Genomic DNA, 15,235 nt, shown 5'->3' on the forward strand with positions numbered 1-15,235 from the left:
GCAGGTATGTAACACCTCTCTGGGGCCCATTCAAAACTTAAAGCAGCGCGGTAAGTAATGCAGACTTTACCACGAATGTGCTAGGACTCCAGCAATACACCCAGGTTGGTGGGGTTATAAGAAATCCCCATCTCAGGAGAAGGGGCACCCGCCTTTCTCTAACTCCGGGCAGCCGCACCAATAACAGCAGAGCTGCAATTACCCAAGGAGTAAGAGAGGGCATCCAATACCCCCGAATCAATAACCAGCTGCAGCTCTGTGAATGTCTCCCTGTGGGTGTCTCTGCCTCAGTTTCTACCATGCTTTAAAAACTTTAAATTTTGCATGAAAAATGACCCCGGCTGTAAAGAGTCGACATCAGACGGCTACTAGAAGCTGGGCTCAGGCCACGTGCTGTGCAGAAATCCCTGACTGCATGATGCATAAGCAGAAAATATTTGTATTTGGCAGGCTCAGCACCAGCCCAGACTGAACAGATGACCAAGCCCTGAAATGCCACACACTTGCACTCCTTGAAGTTGAAGAAACCCTTTCCCAAATCCAAGTCCTCTTGCAATCCCCACCTCACGCCACTGGCCTGCCTTTATTCTGCACACACGAAGGACATCCTGACAAGCAACTGCTCCATTGTGAATTGTGAATTTGAACCCTAGTTCTGATGTGACTTCCCGTGCCTCAGCAGAGTAAGGAATCAGCACGGGGCATTTCAGTTTACGCTGTGAAGTGTGAGTGCAATTTCAGGAGCAGGTACCTTGCAGGACAGTCTGATATAGGAATGCAAGAGTGGGAAGTAAGCAATGCAACACAGGGAGCTTACAAGAGCCTTTTCAGCATCTCATGAGCTTTTCTGATCAAGCTTACCATCCTAGGATATGAAGTTTTTATAGTTTTGGCTGAAAAGACATGTTTTCAAGAACAGAAGGGAGCATGTCACATGGAGCAGGGTGTTTTACCTGTGTTTCCGCGCTGCTTAAGGAATGGAGATCTAGTGATGGATCGGTTTTGAGCTCAGGCTCAGGAGCTGCAATTGGGGCTTTCACCAGGATGTCTTCATCAGGGCTGGCTCCTAATCCCACGTCTTTCTGGTCACCTCCTGCCTCTTTAGGAGCATCAGTGTCTTTGTCCTCTTCGGACACCTGAGACTTGGGCCTCCTGAGAAAGGATGAGAAGAGGCGGGAGAGACCCCGGCCCTCGGAGGTGCGGCGTTCCTTCTTGCTGTGCTCCTCGTGCGTGGGCGTATCGCCGTTGGAGGCCTTCTGCTTCTGCCCCGCTGCAGGCTGTCCCTCCGATGTCTGCTGAGCCCCTTCTTCTAGGGAAGCCTCTTGCTTTTGTGTTTCAGCAGCTCCTTCCTCCTCCTTGGCTTGCTGCTGCTCCGAATTGTCGGCGTCCGCTGCTGGACTCTTCTCTGTTGTCATGATGACGCTGTAAGAGAGGTGCGAAAGGTCTCAGTCAAGAGCTTTCCAATATTTACGTCTGTATCAAGCTATTCAAACCAAGCCACAAGCACAGACACACCACGTTCCCCAGTCATATCACCCTGTCTGGCCAACTCCAGCCTACAAAGTCATTAAAAGCAAACAAATCATTCATTTTTTAAGGTTTGCTTTGATAGAAACATCTCTATTGACATTTCACCATGCATCTTCCACCATTTGGATGACACTGACTCCAAACTGCTAAATGCCCTGGCACCAGGTCTCCAGCCTGACAAGAGCAAATGATTAAAAAAATGGAAACAAGATTAGGGAAAGGGGAGAAGATGGCAAGAGGTCTTGCTCCACAGGGTTGTCCTGAGGTCCTCTCTTCCTCCAAGTCCCTGTTCCCCTCTGGCAGCACTGGCTGTGGGAGTGGAGCAGTTGAGAATCATAGAATCATTTAGGTTGGAAAAGACCTTTAAGATCATCGAGTCCAACAGAATTGACAACACAAACATGACCAGGCAACCCTCCTCCTACCACGCCTTGCCAAAACCCCAGGCAGCCTGCGATGGCTTGCCGTGTTACAGCATCCTTCTCCGCAACTGCAACTGGAAGGAGAAATCTGCTACCTGAGAGTCAAAAATCGCATGGCCACAACAAATTTTAACAGCTGCTCACTTCTAAATGTCCCTGAAAGAGGCCACAGATCCTCACCATGAACTAAAAAGGGGGATATTTAAACATGATGAACCACAATGATGTTCTGCTCCAGATGGGACTCATCAGTGTTGATCAACCATGTTGATCTGCACAAGAAAGGTCCAGTGAAACAGAGCAGGCTTCAGGATTCACGAGATCTTTGCATTGCATGTTGGAAAAATATAAAATGAAAAGGCTTCCAAACAATCCCCATAACAGAGAAAAGATTTCTTCAGAGCCTGTGCTTTAAGCTGATGCAATGTTTATTTCAACTTTAGCCTGGGCTGTTGACACAAAAAGATGGAAATCACATGAGAAGAATATCTATTTAAGGTATAAAGAGGACCTAAAATAATCATGCTTTAGAGAGGATAGAACTAATCTTTGCGCGTTGCATCACATGCATCTGCAGCAATAAATTGCCACTGCTTACACAGAGCAAATAGCATATAATCCAATATGCCTCGCAATCCCACCAGCCCAAGCCTCGGCATACAAACATTTGTTCAAAATACATACTTAAAATTAAGAAACATTTCAAGATGTCACCCTCCTACATATTACTGCATTCAACAATTTTAATATAACTCATTCTGATTGCCACAATAACCAGAGTGCTTGAAAGAGAAAAGCCCTCCTAGCTTTCCAAAGTACTCTTCCCCTACATTTAATGCAAAAGCTTAATATTATTCTTAAAGCTGTAGTTAAAACAAAGCAGCATTAGAGACCTTCACTGAATTTGTTTCCCCAGCAATGCAAATCTCCTGGGTTTACAAGGTTTGTTTTCTTTTCAATTTTAGTTTTTGGGTTTTTTTTCCAAGGGAGGTCTTTTGTAAAAGCAGGGATGGTGACCCACAGGGTCTCTGCTCCCATCGGAGTGATTCGGAGCTGCGTCAGATTTGAGACAGGCTCTCTGAACTCTTTGAAACCTCTTCACTTGGACTTAGCCCCACCAGCCAGCTTTGGGGATGAGCTGCAGAGCCCACTTTAGCCTGGTCTCCTGCAGAGGCCGGGTTTAAAGCCCCATGCCCTACACACCATCTCCCCTCGGTGAGCTGCTCTGGGTTTCTCCAAACCCAACTGAGAGGTGGAGGCCACTGAAACAGCAGCTTTCTACCTGCACTGAGAAAACAGGCATCCGAGCAGACAGCCTGCACGGGCATCCACGGACACCTGATGCACCAGGGACATCACAAGGCTAAGATGGTGCCAAAACTCAGATGTGTCAAGGCTCCGACCTAGACGGAGATGCAGATGTGCCAAAAACAACACTGCATTGGTTCTCCTCCTCCGGTGCTTTGCACAGGAGAAGACAGGACAGCTTGGCATAGCCCAGCCAAGGCAGCGGGAGCACGCAAGGGTAATTCTCCAAAACGCTGCTGAATTGGGCATTACGTCACCTTGTTTCCCCAGAAGTCTGCAGGAGTTTGTTTTTGCAAGATTATCACAGAACAGGCTCTGCGAGAAAGCTGTAAAATCCAAGTTAAATGAAAGGCGACGGCAGATTCACACAGCATCCCGCTGGCTCCCACCACCACCCTCGAGGAGGGGGCAGCTTTGTGCCTGCCACTCGCTTCGGGGGGAAAGCAAAAAAAATCTGCAACACTGAATTTCCTTCTCCCCTAAACTAAAAACATCTGCAGTTTGGTTCAGGAGAGGTTTTGAAGGAGCTGCGCGCTCATGGTGGAGGCACAGGGCTGCGATCAGTTTGCAGATGCAGCACCCGGTGACTTGCTCCTGCAGCTCTTGCTGGTGTTTCTGTTCCTCCCGTGATCCCTTGCTAGCGTGCGCGGATGCTGCTGGCCCCATTCGCAACACACGGCTCCGTCTGCAGAGTCACCCCAGCCACCACGCAGCCGATTCACGCTATCAACAGCTCTCCAAAAACTCCTAGAGATGCTACAAGGTGGGGCAGGGGGCAGCAAGCTACATTCAGCCAAATCCACAGCACCCCAAGCCCACGATGCAGGACAGACTCGCCGTGGCCAGCTCCCAGGGCAAAGCTCCTGATGCCCAGCACGCACAGAGCGGGATGGACGTGTTGCAAGACTGTCCCACCACGAACGCACAAAACCAGCAAGCTCCCTTTTGCACCAGCTGCCAAAGCAGTCTGCTTTGTAGTTGCTTCCTACTGTGTTTGTTTTGAATAAATACGTTTGTAAGAACCATTATCTAAACACACATTGGAAGCGCGTTGCTCTTAAAAATGAAAAGAATTGAGGCTCTTGAAATGACGACTGCAGGGAGGGCACAGCTGAAGAGCAGCTCTTATCAGCCGTGGTAAACAAGAGGGACAGTCCACAAACAAACATTTCCTCTGGAAGTAGTTTTCTCTCTTTAAATACCGACATTTCTGGAAGAAGAAATGTTTACTTGTTTGGATTTCAAAGCCACAGTCGTGGACCTTTCCTGGCGCGGGAAGGTGGGTCTCGCTGGCGATGAGCAAACGTCTCCGCGTCTTTCCTCCATTCCCCGGTGACCACCTCGCAGCTCGGCCAGACCCTCGGCAGGGCTGGGGATGCGGAGATGGGCACGTACGAGCCCTTCCCTTCCCGGCCCTTCCCAATAAACATTTCATAGTGGCAGCCAGCACCAGTAACTCACTGGGTGCGGGCCAACATCTCATTGCAAGACCCAAGCACGCTCGGCCGCTGCATGGGCTCACAGCTGGTTCCCTTCCGTTGGAAGTTTTACGTTCAGAAATGGTTTCCCCTAAGCTCTTGACCGAAAGCAAACAGATTTGTAAGCAAGCAACGTAACTGAGAGGTTGTATTATTTTTAAAAAAAAAAAGCACCTTTGCTGCACAGAGATGTTTGCTAAGTAGCATTTTGTTTCCAACCCGGCCTGCAGCAGAGCTGACATGAAGAGCAAGGTTCCCACTCCGCTGCTCTTCAATCCGTTGTTTGGAGAAGGTGCTGCCCACAGCCAAACCACAAGCAGGTTTGTTTGGGTTTTTTAAAATTACATTTTCTCAATTTTCTCTTATTCCACAAAGCAATTCTGCAGAGCCTGCAGGTGCCTTGGGAGCTCGCTGGACGCTGGAGGAGGATGCTCTGCTCTTTCAGGAGCACCCAAGCAGTGCTGCTCACCTCCTGCTCTGAGCTGCTGCACTTGTAAATGCTGGATGTGGGGATTTTTTTGGTAGAGGATGAGGGTTTGGTGCCAGACAGCCTGTAAAAGGCAAGCTCTTCACAAGTCTAGTGTGGAGAAGGCGTTTAAAGCTACGGAAATAAGCAAATCACAGCAAAACTTAGATATGATCCCGCATAGAGATTTCAGAGTGAAAATCTCATCAGAAAAGAGTTCAAGTATGTATTTATATTTGAGCATTTTTAAGTTTAAGAACATCCTACTCCAGACAAGACTTTAGCAACAGGAAGCAATCTGAAGAAAAGGTAATTAAAGATCCCCAGAGCAGCCTGAGGGGAGAAGACAGATAGGAGACCCGCACCGCAGGCCGACCTCCCCACTGCCAGCATCCCCCCTCACCTGCGCCAGACCAGCCCCCAGAAGAGGACCTGGACCTCCCGGTGTCTCACAGCACTACCGGGAACACCAGTGCTTCGATGATGAAGAGGGAGCCCCGCACACCTCTTCTTAAAAGGTATCGGCATCTCTGAACACCACACGTCAAAGCAAACCGCGACACGGGCACCTTATGAACCTGCTGTCCCCTGCACAGCAGACCCTCCGCCACCCAAATATCCTGAGTCCCCCCAGTCCCAGGGCTCACCCCCATTTCTATCCAAGACACGGCTGTAGGGAGCACATAACATCTCTGCAGGCTCGTTGTCACCTATACACTCACCCCGCTTTTCTGCATCACAACTCTTTAAACAAAGTAGACTTGAGGCTTAAAAGGAGTATAATGGCTCATCGCTCCTCCTGTTCCTAACATCCATGGTTTGATCCAACACCAATTAATATCTGGAGAGCAGAGGACAGCAAAACTCCGTTTTAATCCCACACTGTTCCACGAGCTCTGCTCTTGCAGACATTGAAAGACAACCACCCTCCAAATCAAACCATTCCCCTTTTCCAGCCTGCACACATGCACAATAATTTATCTAAAATACAGATTTTAAAGTAACTCAACGGATCCCAACGGCTCCCTGTCGAGAAAGCCTCCAAGGCTGGAGGATACCGAATTACTCACTCACTGCGCCTGTGCTCCCGGAAGGTTGTCATTAAGCGATGGTGCATTAGTTCTCTGGAAATAACGATGCTGCTCGTTTGGGTTGTTGCATGACGAGTTACAAAGGCTCAAAGAAACACTAATATTTAGATACACATTTACCACTGTCTCCTACCTTTCAGCGTGCTCCAGTCTCTCTTATTTAGGAACACAAATAAGTAAAATCTAACTTATCCCTGCTTCCAAGCCTGGAAAAATAATTTATAGCTCACACCACACCTTACTTAATTCCCAGAGTTTCAGTCTTTCAGAGAGAAGAAAAAGGGCTCTCCACCGGGAAGGTTCATTTCTCAGAAACACAAACCGTTGCGCAGCGATGCCCAACACCAGATAATGGTAATCACGCTGCTGGAACAAACTGTCTTGACCTTCCTACCCAAAAATGTGTGGCTTCACCAAACGCTACTGCTCCAGCAAGAGCTGGAGACAAGGATAAGAGAGAAAGTTCTGCTAAAAATAGGAAATAATCAAATAGTTTCAGCAACAGTGTGTTTTTTTTTTAAAAATGCGTTCCTTCCCATTTCATAATATGTGTGAAAAGCACACAATTCACCAGGGAAACTACGCAGAACATTGCTCTGAACTAGATAGCACAGGCTGAAAATGCAGTTTTTTCAAGACCTGGTGCATGTGCAACAAAGCTGCGTCTGTGGGCGGGAGAGGAGGAAACTGCAACCACCACAAGCAGGACTCGCCCCACGCCTGTGTTCGAGTAACGTATCCTACACGTGATTTTTACTACAGTGAGAAAAACATAGCAGAGAACTGGGTTTGTGGGGGTTTTTTTAAACAAAATAAGAAATTCAAATGCAATAAAATAAACCTCTCAATAAGAAATTCAAGCAACTTTAAAATACTGCAAAGCACCAGAACCTTTCAAAATTTATTTAATACATTTTATTAGAGGAATAATTAGCGCTGGCATTTTATAACCACTGTTAGCATTAATGTGCATCGTCTTTTTGTGCTGGTACTTTGGGTCCTGAACAAAAGGGATGCTGTTGCTCAGCTGGCGACGCTGCCTTACCCGGAGGGTTACAGGAGACTTCAGGAGCCTCATGGAGCAGGGGAAAAATAAACCACCCAACACAACACAGATGGCACGTTACAACCACCCGGATTTAATTCTCACTAGGCCAGCCCTCATAATCTACTGTATGTCGGTAGCACCATGCCCCTCTTTCATCTTCTGGTATCGTACAGCTTTCCTATTTAAATGAGGGCAAAAAATAGTAGCTCACCATCTGCTGAAAGCAAATCATTTATGTCAAATTGAAGACTGGGCTTATAAAATGACCTGACTAAATGGAGCAGTAAGTGCGTTACAACCGAAGGGAGCCGGGAGCTCCTCCCATGTATCCTCAGAAATCCTCCCGGATGCTACAGAATTCCTTACGCAGGGATTCATGGGCTTTGCTCATCGGTAAAGCACTGAAATTTCAATGAAAACATGTACTTGTCACTGGAGCCTTGTCTACAGCAATGGGTTTGGAAAGGCTGCCCATGTGGGACGTGTTAAAAAACCTCACTGGAACTTGGAGCAGTTGAATGCAGAATCGAGAGAAGGCGCATGCACCAGGCTGCCAGCAAAATAAAGCTGCTCGTAGACGATCCCTTCTCCTGCTGCAACACAGCAGCAGATCAGTAGTTTGCTAAAAAGACTAAGAAAACTGTCAGTTTAATACAAGTGTTGCTTCCTATCCTGCAGCAAGCAGCAGAAGCGACTCTCGGGGCTCCCCTCCCCTGCTTCAACAGAGGTCAGAGCAGAAACAATAACATTTCGCCTCGAACGCACGGCGCCTGCTGAAGCTTTCCCTCCGCAGAAACAAGCCTCCAAACCACCCGATCGCACCAAACCCCCTGCGGAGGAAACGGCGAGCTCAGCCTCGCAGGCGGCAGTCGCACAAAACCCTCCTTTGCAGAAGGAGCCGGTATCTGCCTGACCTCACGGAGGAAGGGAGGGACCCCCAGCACCCATCCCCACCCCGCAGGCAGCGCGGCTCCGGCACCTGCGCTTTGCAGATAGCGTCCCCGCGGGCTGCTCCGTCCACCAGCCTCCCGCAGAGGCAGGGAGCATGGGCAGCCCAGCACGCACGAAATGAGGCAGGCGCCAAAAATCTGTGCAAATAAAAGCAGCGGGAACGGTGCAGCCCGCACGCTCGCAAGAGCGCCGCGAGCGAGCGGCACTTCGTCACGAGCGAACAAAGCCAAGGATGTGCGGGCTTCGTCCCAGCAGGTCACTCCATCACAACTGCTCCTGACTTTGCACTGAAGGAATACCTATGGTGGCTATGAGAGCAAAACAGAGACGATAACACCAGCACCGCACATGACAACAGCCTTAACAGCCTTCTTCCCCCAGCAGCACACCGCTTTCTGCAACAGTTAAACAGAAATAAGCAATAGATCTCAATCAACTGAACAGGAGGATTTTTTCCATGCATTATTCATAAGGTTTTTTTTTTTTTCCCCTGCCTGAACACAGATGTGTTTACTCACACTGTGCCTCATTTACACTCAAGGTTTAACATAACAGGGCTCATTTTCCTTCCTTACAGTTTTTCAAGCACAGGGGTAAAGCGCTTCTTGCTTTTGCCGTTTTCCCTTTGGTTGTTTCCAAACCAAAGCTATAATTAGAACCCAAGAGGGACCTGCACGCTCCTTTGATAAAGAGCTGCCTGCTGGATAAATACCACCCGTGCACACACACAGGCACCTGCCAAGTACCCACCGCTGCAGCACCGAGAGCCAGAGCGATGTTTGATGCTAAAAGCTCTTAACAGGCTTCATCGCCTGCTGCGACGGCTCCTCTGCTGCTTGCTGGGGACATCGCGCTTAACCGCTTGATTTGTAGTTAGACGGCTGCGATACAATTTGCATTCATCCGAGCTCCTTAAATACATCTGCCACACCCTGGTACAACGCCCAAAATTCATTAAAAATAACCTATCACGCCAGTTATTTTTACGTTATTAGCCGCACAATAAATGCACAACATTTAAACTATTAAGGAAACCACTTATAAGAAGGGCTGGCACGGCCTGAGTCACACTAGGCTCACCCTCCACCAAGCCCAGGTAAAAGCTACCTGAAATCATCCTCATTTCGGGCTTACTGCTTCAAGATTGCCACTGAATATGAAAGACACTTAAACAAGTTAGCACCTACGCTACCCTAAGCTGATTTCAAGACCTTTTCTCCTGTAAATCACCCATTGCTTCTCCTCCTCCTGACACCAACGCTCCAAAAATACTCAATACATAGGAGACTGGTTCTCCCCGGCAAGAGCCTGCAGCGAGGATGCCCTCCGGACACACCGTCCTGCAAGGGTCTGCCCAAAGGCAGCAGCAATGTAGTTTTGTTGCTCTTTTAATGAGTTGGTACCAGCCGCCAGGCTGAGTTTATTTATACAGTTTGCGCTCTAGCGTGCTCACCACAACCATCGAGCAACAAGCAGTGAAAAGGGGGACAATTACCTTTACAGTAATTATCAGCAAGCCCCAAACATTGCACTTTTAAAGTTTAACAATCCCCACCTGGGAGTGCTGGAAGGCACTGGCCAGCTGCAAATTATCCTACTAAATTCCTGAATTCTTGGTTTTCTCAACAAGATGGCCAAGCCCCAGTCACTTACACCTGCAGAGCAACAGAGGGGATGGAGAAGCTGGAGACCTCCTCAGCATCCACCAGCCTGGAACAACCCAGTCCCACCACGGCCCCTGGCTCTGGAGACACGACGGGGATGGCTGCAAAAGCTTCGACAAGCCCAGGAAGAATGAGTCAGCGAGCAGGGAGGTTTGTAAAGCTGAGTTTCACTGGGTGGGTACATACCACCGCAGGTATCGTACTCACAGCAGCAGCCTGTGCTTGCTCCCAAGCAAGGGGAAGGTTTTGTTTCAGGAAGCTGCCGCCCTTTGGCATTTTCCCTTTTCTGAAGTCTCGTCTTCTCCTTGCAGGGCTCAGCATGACATGCAGCAACACCAGGACAGCGAGAGCCTCATGAAAGAGAAATCTGTGCCCGCCACGAATCTCAAGCTCTGTACTCCCAGTAACACAGAAAGAACCCAAACTTTAACCATTTGAAAACTCGCATGACCATGCAGCTTAGCATTAGAAACCACTAAAAGCTCATTAAAGTCTCCCAACAAAACCAGAAGAGCCTGCAGGAGCACAAGCCCCACGAGCCCTCTCCAAGCTGGCTGCAGCTCCCCGAGGCACGCAGCAATGGGGGCTGCAGACCCCCAGCCAGCTGCTGACCTGGCCTCAAGACTAGGAACTGCAAAGCATCTTCTGCCGGCACCGTGCACAGAAGGGAGGTGGGGAGACACCTGCTCCAGAAAGCCCTCTTTTTTTCTCTGTTTTTTTGTTTTTTTCCAAATAGTGCAGGTGATGAGTTAATTCAAACTCTGCACCATTCCCAGAAAAGCATCCCATGGGGATAATCCCACTGTGCATCTCTGGGCTCCTGCCTGGGCCCAAGGATAGCAGGCAAACACCCAGCACCATTTAAAGCCTGGGTGCAACCATATTCTCAACCAGACCTGGTCCATGGGTAACCAACAGGCAGGCCTGCAAACCAGCCATTCAGATGTTTTCCCAAATACTCATACCCAAGAGTCAGATGCTGTTTGTAAAGCCTCAAGGTATTGACTCAGTTTGGGACAAACTCAAGTGCCACCAGGGCCCCAGAAGGACATCACCCCGACGAATGCAGCATCATGTACTACAGAAGCACATTGCGCATCCCAGGCACGTGCTCGGACACTTAACACCGCCTCCACAAGGATGGTTTTCTTTCCATCTTTCCTGCTTATGATGCTCAGTGACCCCAAAGTCACCCTTTGCCCTGGGGTGGCTTCACAAGCTGGAGAGCAAAGGAGAAGATGGTTCCTGGGAAAGCACAGCCGGCATTGCAACACCTCCAGCACGCAGGGTGTTCCCCCAGCAGCCCTTCAGGGCTCCTGCACCCGCACAGCACGGAACACCCACCTGGAGTCAGATAAGCAACAGGAGATCATCGTGTCAACAGTCCCCATCCCACGACAAAGCTGTTCTCTTCGCAAGGCTAGGGAGAAGCCCACAGCTTTCTAATATTTCCATTACACAACATTCCCTGTCCCAGATTTGGCACAGTACTGCCCGTTTCATGCATGCAAAAGCACCTCACAGATGCCCAAAGGTCCTGGCCTGTGTCCACAGTTCATACACACATCTTGCTTCTGCTTCTATGCAACAAGATCCCACACCACCATCCCAAACAGCGGAGAACCGCTAATGGGTACCGAGATGGTGAAGAGACACCAGGACAGCAACCCACCAGGGAGTGACGCGGCTGGGACCCCCCGAGGCTGCATCCCAGCACGGCTGGCAGGGGATGAAAACCCTCCCATCCCCACCAGGAACAGAAACAAAACAGGAGGGACTGCGAAGCAGCGATTAAATACCTTCTCCTGCGCTCAGCAGCCCACTACGCACAAATTACAGAGCGGCTCCGTCCTGCCACCCTCCCCAGAGCTGCTCCTTTCGGTACCCGACACGGCTGCAGCAGAACCATCCTACCCAAGACTTGGCTTCCCAGCCGTTTCCACCAGTCAGTCTGTTTGTTTTTTCCACCCAGCAGTGAAATCAGGCAGCTTTGGTTTTTAATCCCCTTAATTAGGGGTGTGCAGCAGTCTTCATTCCTTAATTACATCCATTGACACATCTGATGCAACACATTTACAAACAACCATTTTCACTGGAGATGGCTTTGAATCAAAATTGCCGTCTTTTCCACACCGGCTGCACTGTGTCGCCGATGGAGAGAAGACATGACCCGGCTCTCTGGATGTTTTAACAGGACACAGTCGTGCACAACTCAGAAATGCAATTTTCATTAAATAATCGCCTGTTTCTTTGGCAGGATTTAAACATGAGGTGACTACAGCACTGAGAAACCACCGGCAGTCTGCTTGAAGCAGCAGAGTGGGAGTGCAGCTATTAAAAGTTCTCAGCAAAAAGTTACCATTTCAGGCAAGGCTCTCAATACTGACCCACGGGATAGAGGGACGATATTTCAATGCCTAACCCGGTTATTTTGGTACATTGCCTTTTGGTAGCTTGGTTAAAGGCGGACAACAGCGTGCTTCATTTCAGTTGCTCAGCTGTCAGGAATCCCTTTGATCCTCTGGGAGAGCAAATACCCAGCGAGCACTTTATTACCACCACTTCTGCTGCCGAACCAAAATAATTACGCTGACACCTTCTGCCTGCCCACGGAGCCATGATAGCGTTATCCCACGGGGTGCCTGTGTTCACTCTTGCTTTGAATTACTACACCGGACTCGATCCTAATGCACTAATAGCTCACTAGGACGCGGCAGCTGAGCTCCAGCGTGCAGCCGGTCCTATCAGCGATAGGAAATAGTAAGCAGGATATTAAATATCGTCTTGGGGGGAAGGGAGAGCATTGACTTAAAGAATGGGAAGGAAGATAACATGGCATTGTGAGTTTTTTTTCCACTGCTGGAGACCCAAGTAAGCATCCTCGCCAGTCCCTGGAGCACCCTCTGCTCAGCTCCTGCATCAACCCTCCTGCTCACAGTCGTTGCAATCATTTGCATGGAGGAAATGTGCACAAATGTTGCTTTCTTCAAACTACAGAAAGGAAAAGGAAGTTGTGTTCACCCTCAGTACCTGCAGGGCCGGGGTCAGAAGCACGCTGTGCACCCACGTTACAGGGGTTGTTTGCGTATATTGTCGGTTGCTGCCTTCCCTTTTGCACTCGATGGGTTGGTATGGGAAAGGTTTTGATTTCACTGAACGAACACTAGCACTGACATGTTTCAGCAGTTCTCGAGAGGTATTTTTACTTCTTCAACTCTCTCCTTTGCCATCCAGCACGCTGGGAGGACAGTATTAGTGATAAGTCTCATACTGGTGCTCCTCGATGGCCCTGGTGTTCCTGAACAACACACCGCAGCACTTCCCCCTCCAGCCACGCTTAATTCTGCTGATCCACGTGCTGCTCGATGGACAAGATGCACTAAAAGGATCTCTCCCACCCTCCTGTCCAGCTGCACCAGACCTGCTCTCCTCCCCACCACCCCATTGCTCCCCTCCTACCCTCTCCCTGCTCCCGGGGGCTGCCCGGGTCCCCCCTTCCCCAGCCCGCTCACACCTTCCCCCCTGCAGCCCCTCCAACCTCCTCCCTTCCATTCTGCATTAAATGCCGCACCAGGAGAAGCTTAACGTCCCCGAAGGCATTAAAGAGAGCCTGGGCATAAAGACAGGCAGGCAGGCCGCAGGCGTGCACACTGGGGAAACCGGGGCATCGCTTTCAAGTTGTAAACCAGCTTTCTCCGCTCCCACCAGTGCCGATACACACCACCGGTGCTGATATACACCACTGGTGCCAATACACACCACCACGGTACACCCGGCACGCTGCCGGCCACCAGCCAGCTGAGAAGACAACAGCAAACAGCTCACAACTTTTTATATATTGCAATATTTTAAAATAAATGAAGAGCCATGCAGGACAAAATATTTCCTTTAGCGGGGATAAAGCATATGCAGAAAACGGAAAGCAGCTGGTTTAAATATCTCCCTGTTAAAATAAATCGTAGCTGAGGCTAGCGCTGCTTTCTGGATAAGCTACTGGTCTTGTGTACACAATTTAGCATCCCATTGATACTTATTTTGCAAGTTAGGTCTCAGAATAATCCTTACTCTATTCAAAGTGTGCGCATGTGTGTCCACGCACACACACACACAACAATACAAAGGCAGTATGAATAACTGCATGTTTTTTTGGAGAAGCTTTGCTTATTTTTCCCTTTTTTATATTTAAATCCCAGTTGTGCAATTGCCTCATGCACAGCTGAAGCCTCATTGAGCCCAACGCTGCTTCATCCAGCTGAAAGCTCCGCAGACTCATGGGGACTCAGCACAGCTCGGGTATTTATCAAGTACCAAAACCACCAGAAAATTAAGAATAAACCTTATTATCCTCAGTATTTTGGACTCAAAACCTACCGGTCTTGTCCGGCACCCAGTACTGAAGACTGAATGGAGAGCCCCAGCTAAAATTAAGCTGCAGAAGGGCTGTGAGTGCCCCAGTCGCAATACCAGACAAGTGAGCTACTCTTTTCACTGTGCTGCTGACAGCAGGAGCAACACAACAATATCGCTGAAATCCACATTCATGCAGCACAAGGGAATAAAATGCCACGCAAATCCTCTTTTCTGCAAGCTCTGTTGATATCATTGTTCGGGCTAAAACTGCCATGAGAAGACCCTTCAAATGACGCCAGGGCGAAAGAGTGGAGAGAGCAAAAAGCACCGGTGAGCTCACCCAGGCTCCCCGGCCAGGAGGCTCATGCCCAGCCGGCTCTTTACTCCTCCAATAAATATGTTCTTAAACCACCTCCTTTGTACTTCCTTCAGGTTCTCTTTATATATACACAAGCTGAAGGTAAATGGTTACCTGTTCCTCCGTAAGACGGAAATAATGAACACACAAACGAGGTCAGACCAGGGTTCAGCTCACTCCGAGACACTTCCTCACTGGTGTAAGCTGTTAGCAGGGCAGTACGGAAAATGAGAGTAAAGCCACATCAGCTCCAGAAAGCAGGTTGGTTTTTGCAGTCCTCACAGTGGCAATAAGTGTGGTTTAAGAGTAAAAAGCAAAGACAGAAACAAACGTAATGAGCTGGTCTCCCATTTAGGACGTTGGTGCATGCACACACAGCAGCCTGAGCTCATTTCAGCTCCCCAAACTAAACAAGTTGCAAAAACTGTTTAGAAGTGAATTACAACTCCACATCAAGAACATTTCATAATCTTATTCCTAAGCTAGGGAGATGCTTAAAAAATATCTGCCTTACCAGGTGATGTCCCCTCTTCAGCAGCCGGGGAAAGAGAGGAGCCTGCCCCTGCTCT

At 49.1% G+C, this 15,235-nt stretch overlaps 1 protein-coding gene across 23 annotated transcripts in view; it reads right to left on the reverse strand.

The window, feature by feature from the left end:
• Positions 1 to 15,235, reverse strand: part of EPB41 (erythrocyte membrane protein band 4.1) — a 96,340-nt gene that overhangs the window by 49,625 nt on the left and 31,480 nt on the right. For all 23 annotated transcript variants that reach the window (XR_015705423.1, XR_015705424.1, XM_087760592.1 and 20 more), the window contains one exon: positions 954 to 1,422. Coding sequence is in view for 21 of the 23 variants with exons in the window: in XM_087760592.1 (XP_087616718.1) it covers positions 954 to 1,415 (462 nt within the window). In the remaining 2 variants the exon portion in view is untranslated. Of the gene's footprint in view, positions 1 to 953; positions 1,423 to 15,235 lie in introns of those variants that run through there.

This window comes from Nipponia nippon, unplaced genomic scaffold (assembly GCF_047370975.1).
Source record: "Nipponia nippon isolate SJK-2023a ecotype South Korea unplaced genomic scaffold, ASM4737097v1 scaffold_23, whole genome shotgun sequence".
In the NCBI taxonomy this organism is placed as follows: Eukaryota; Metazoa; Chordata; class Aves; order Pelecaniformes; family Threskiornithidae; genus Nipponia; species Nipponia nippon.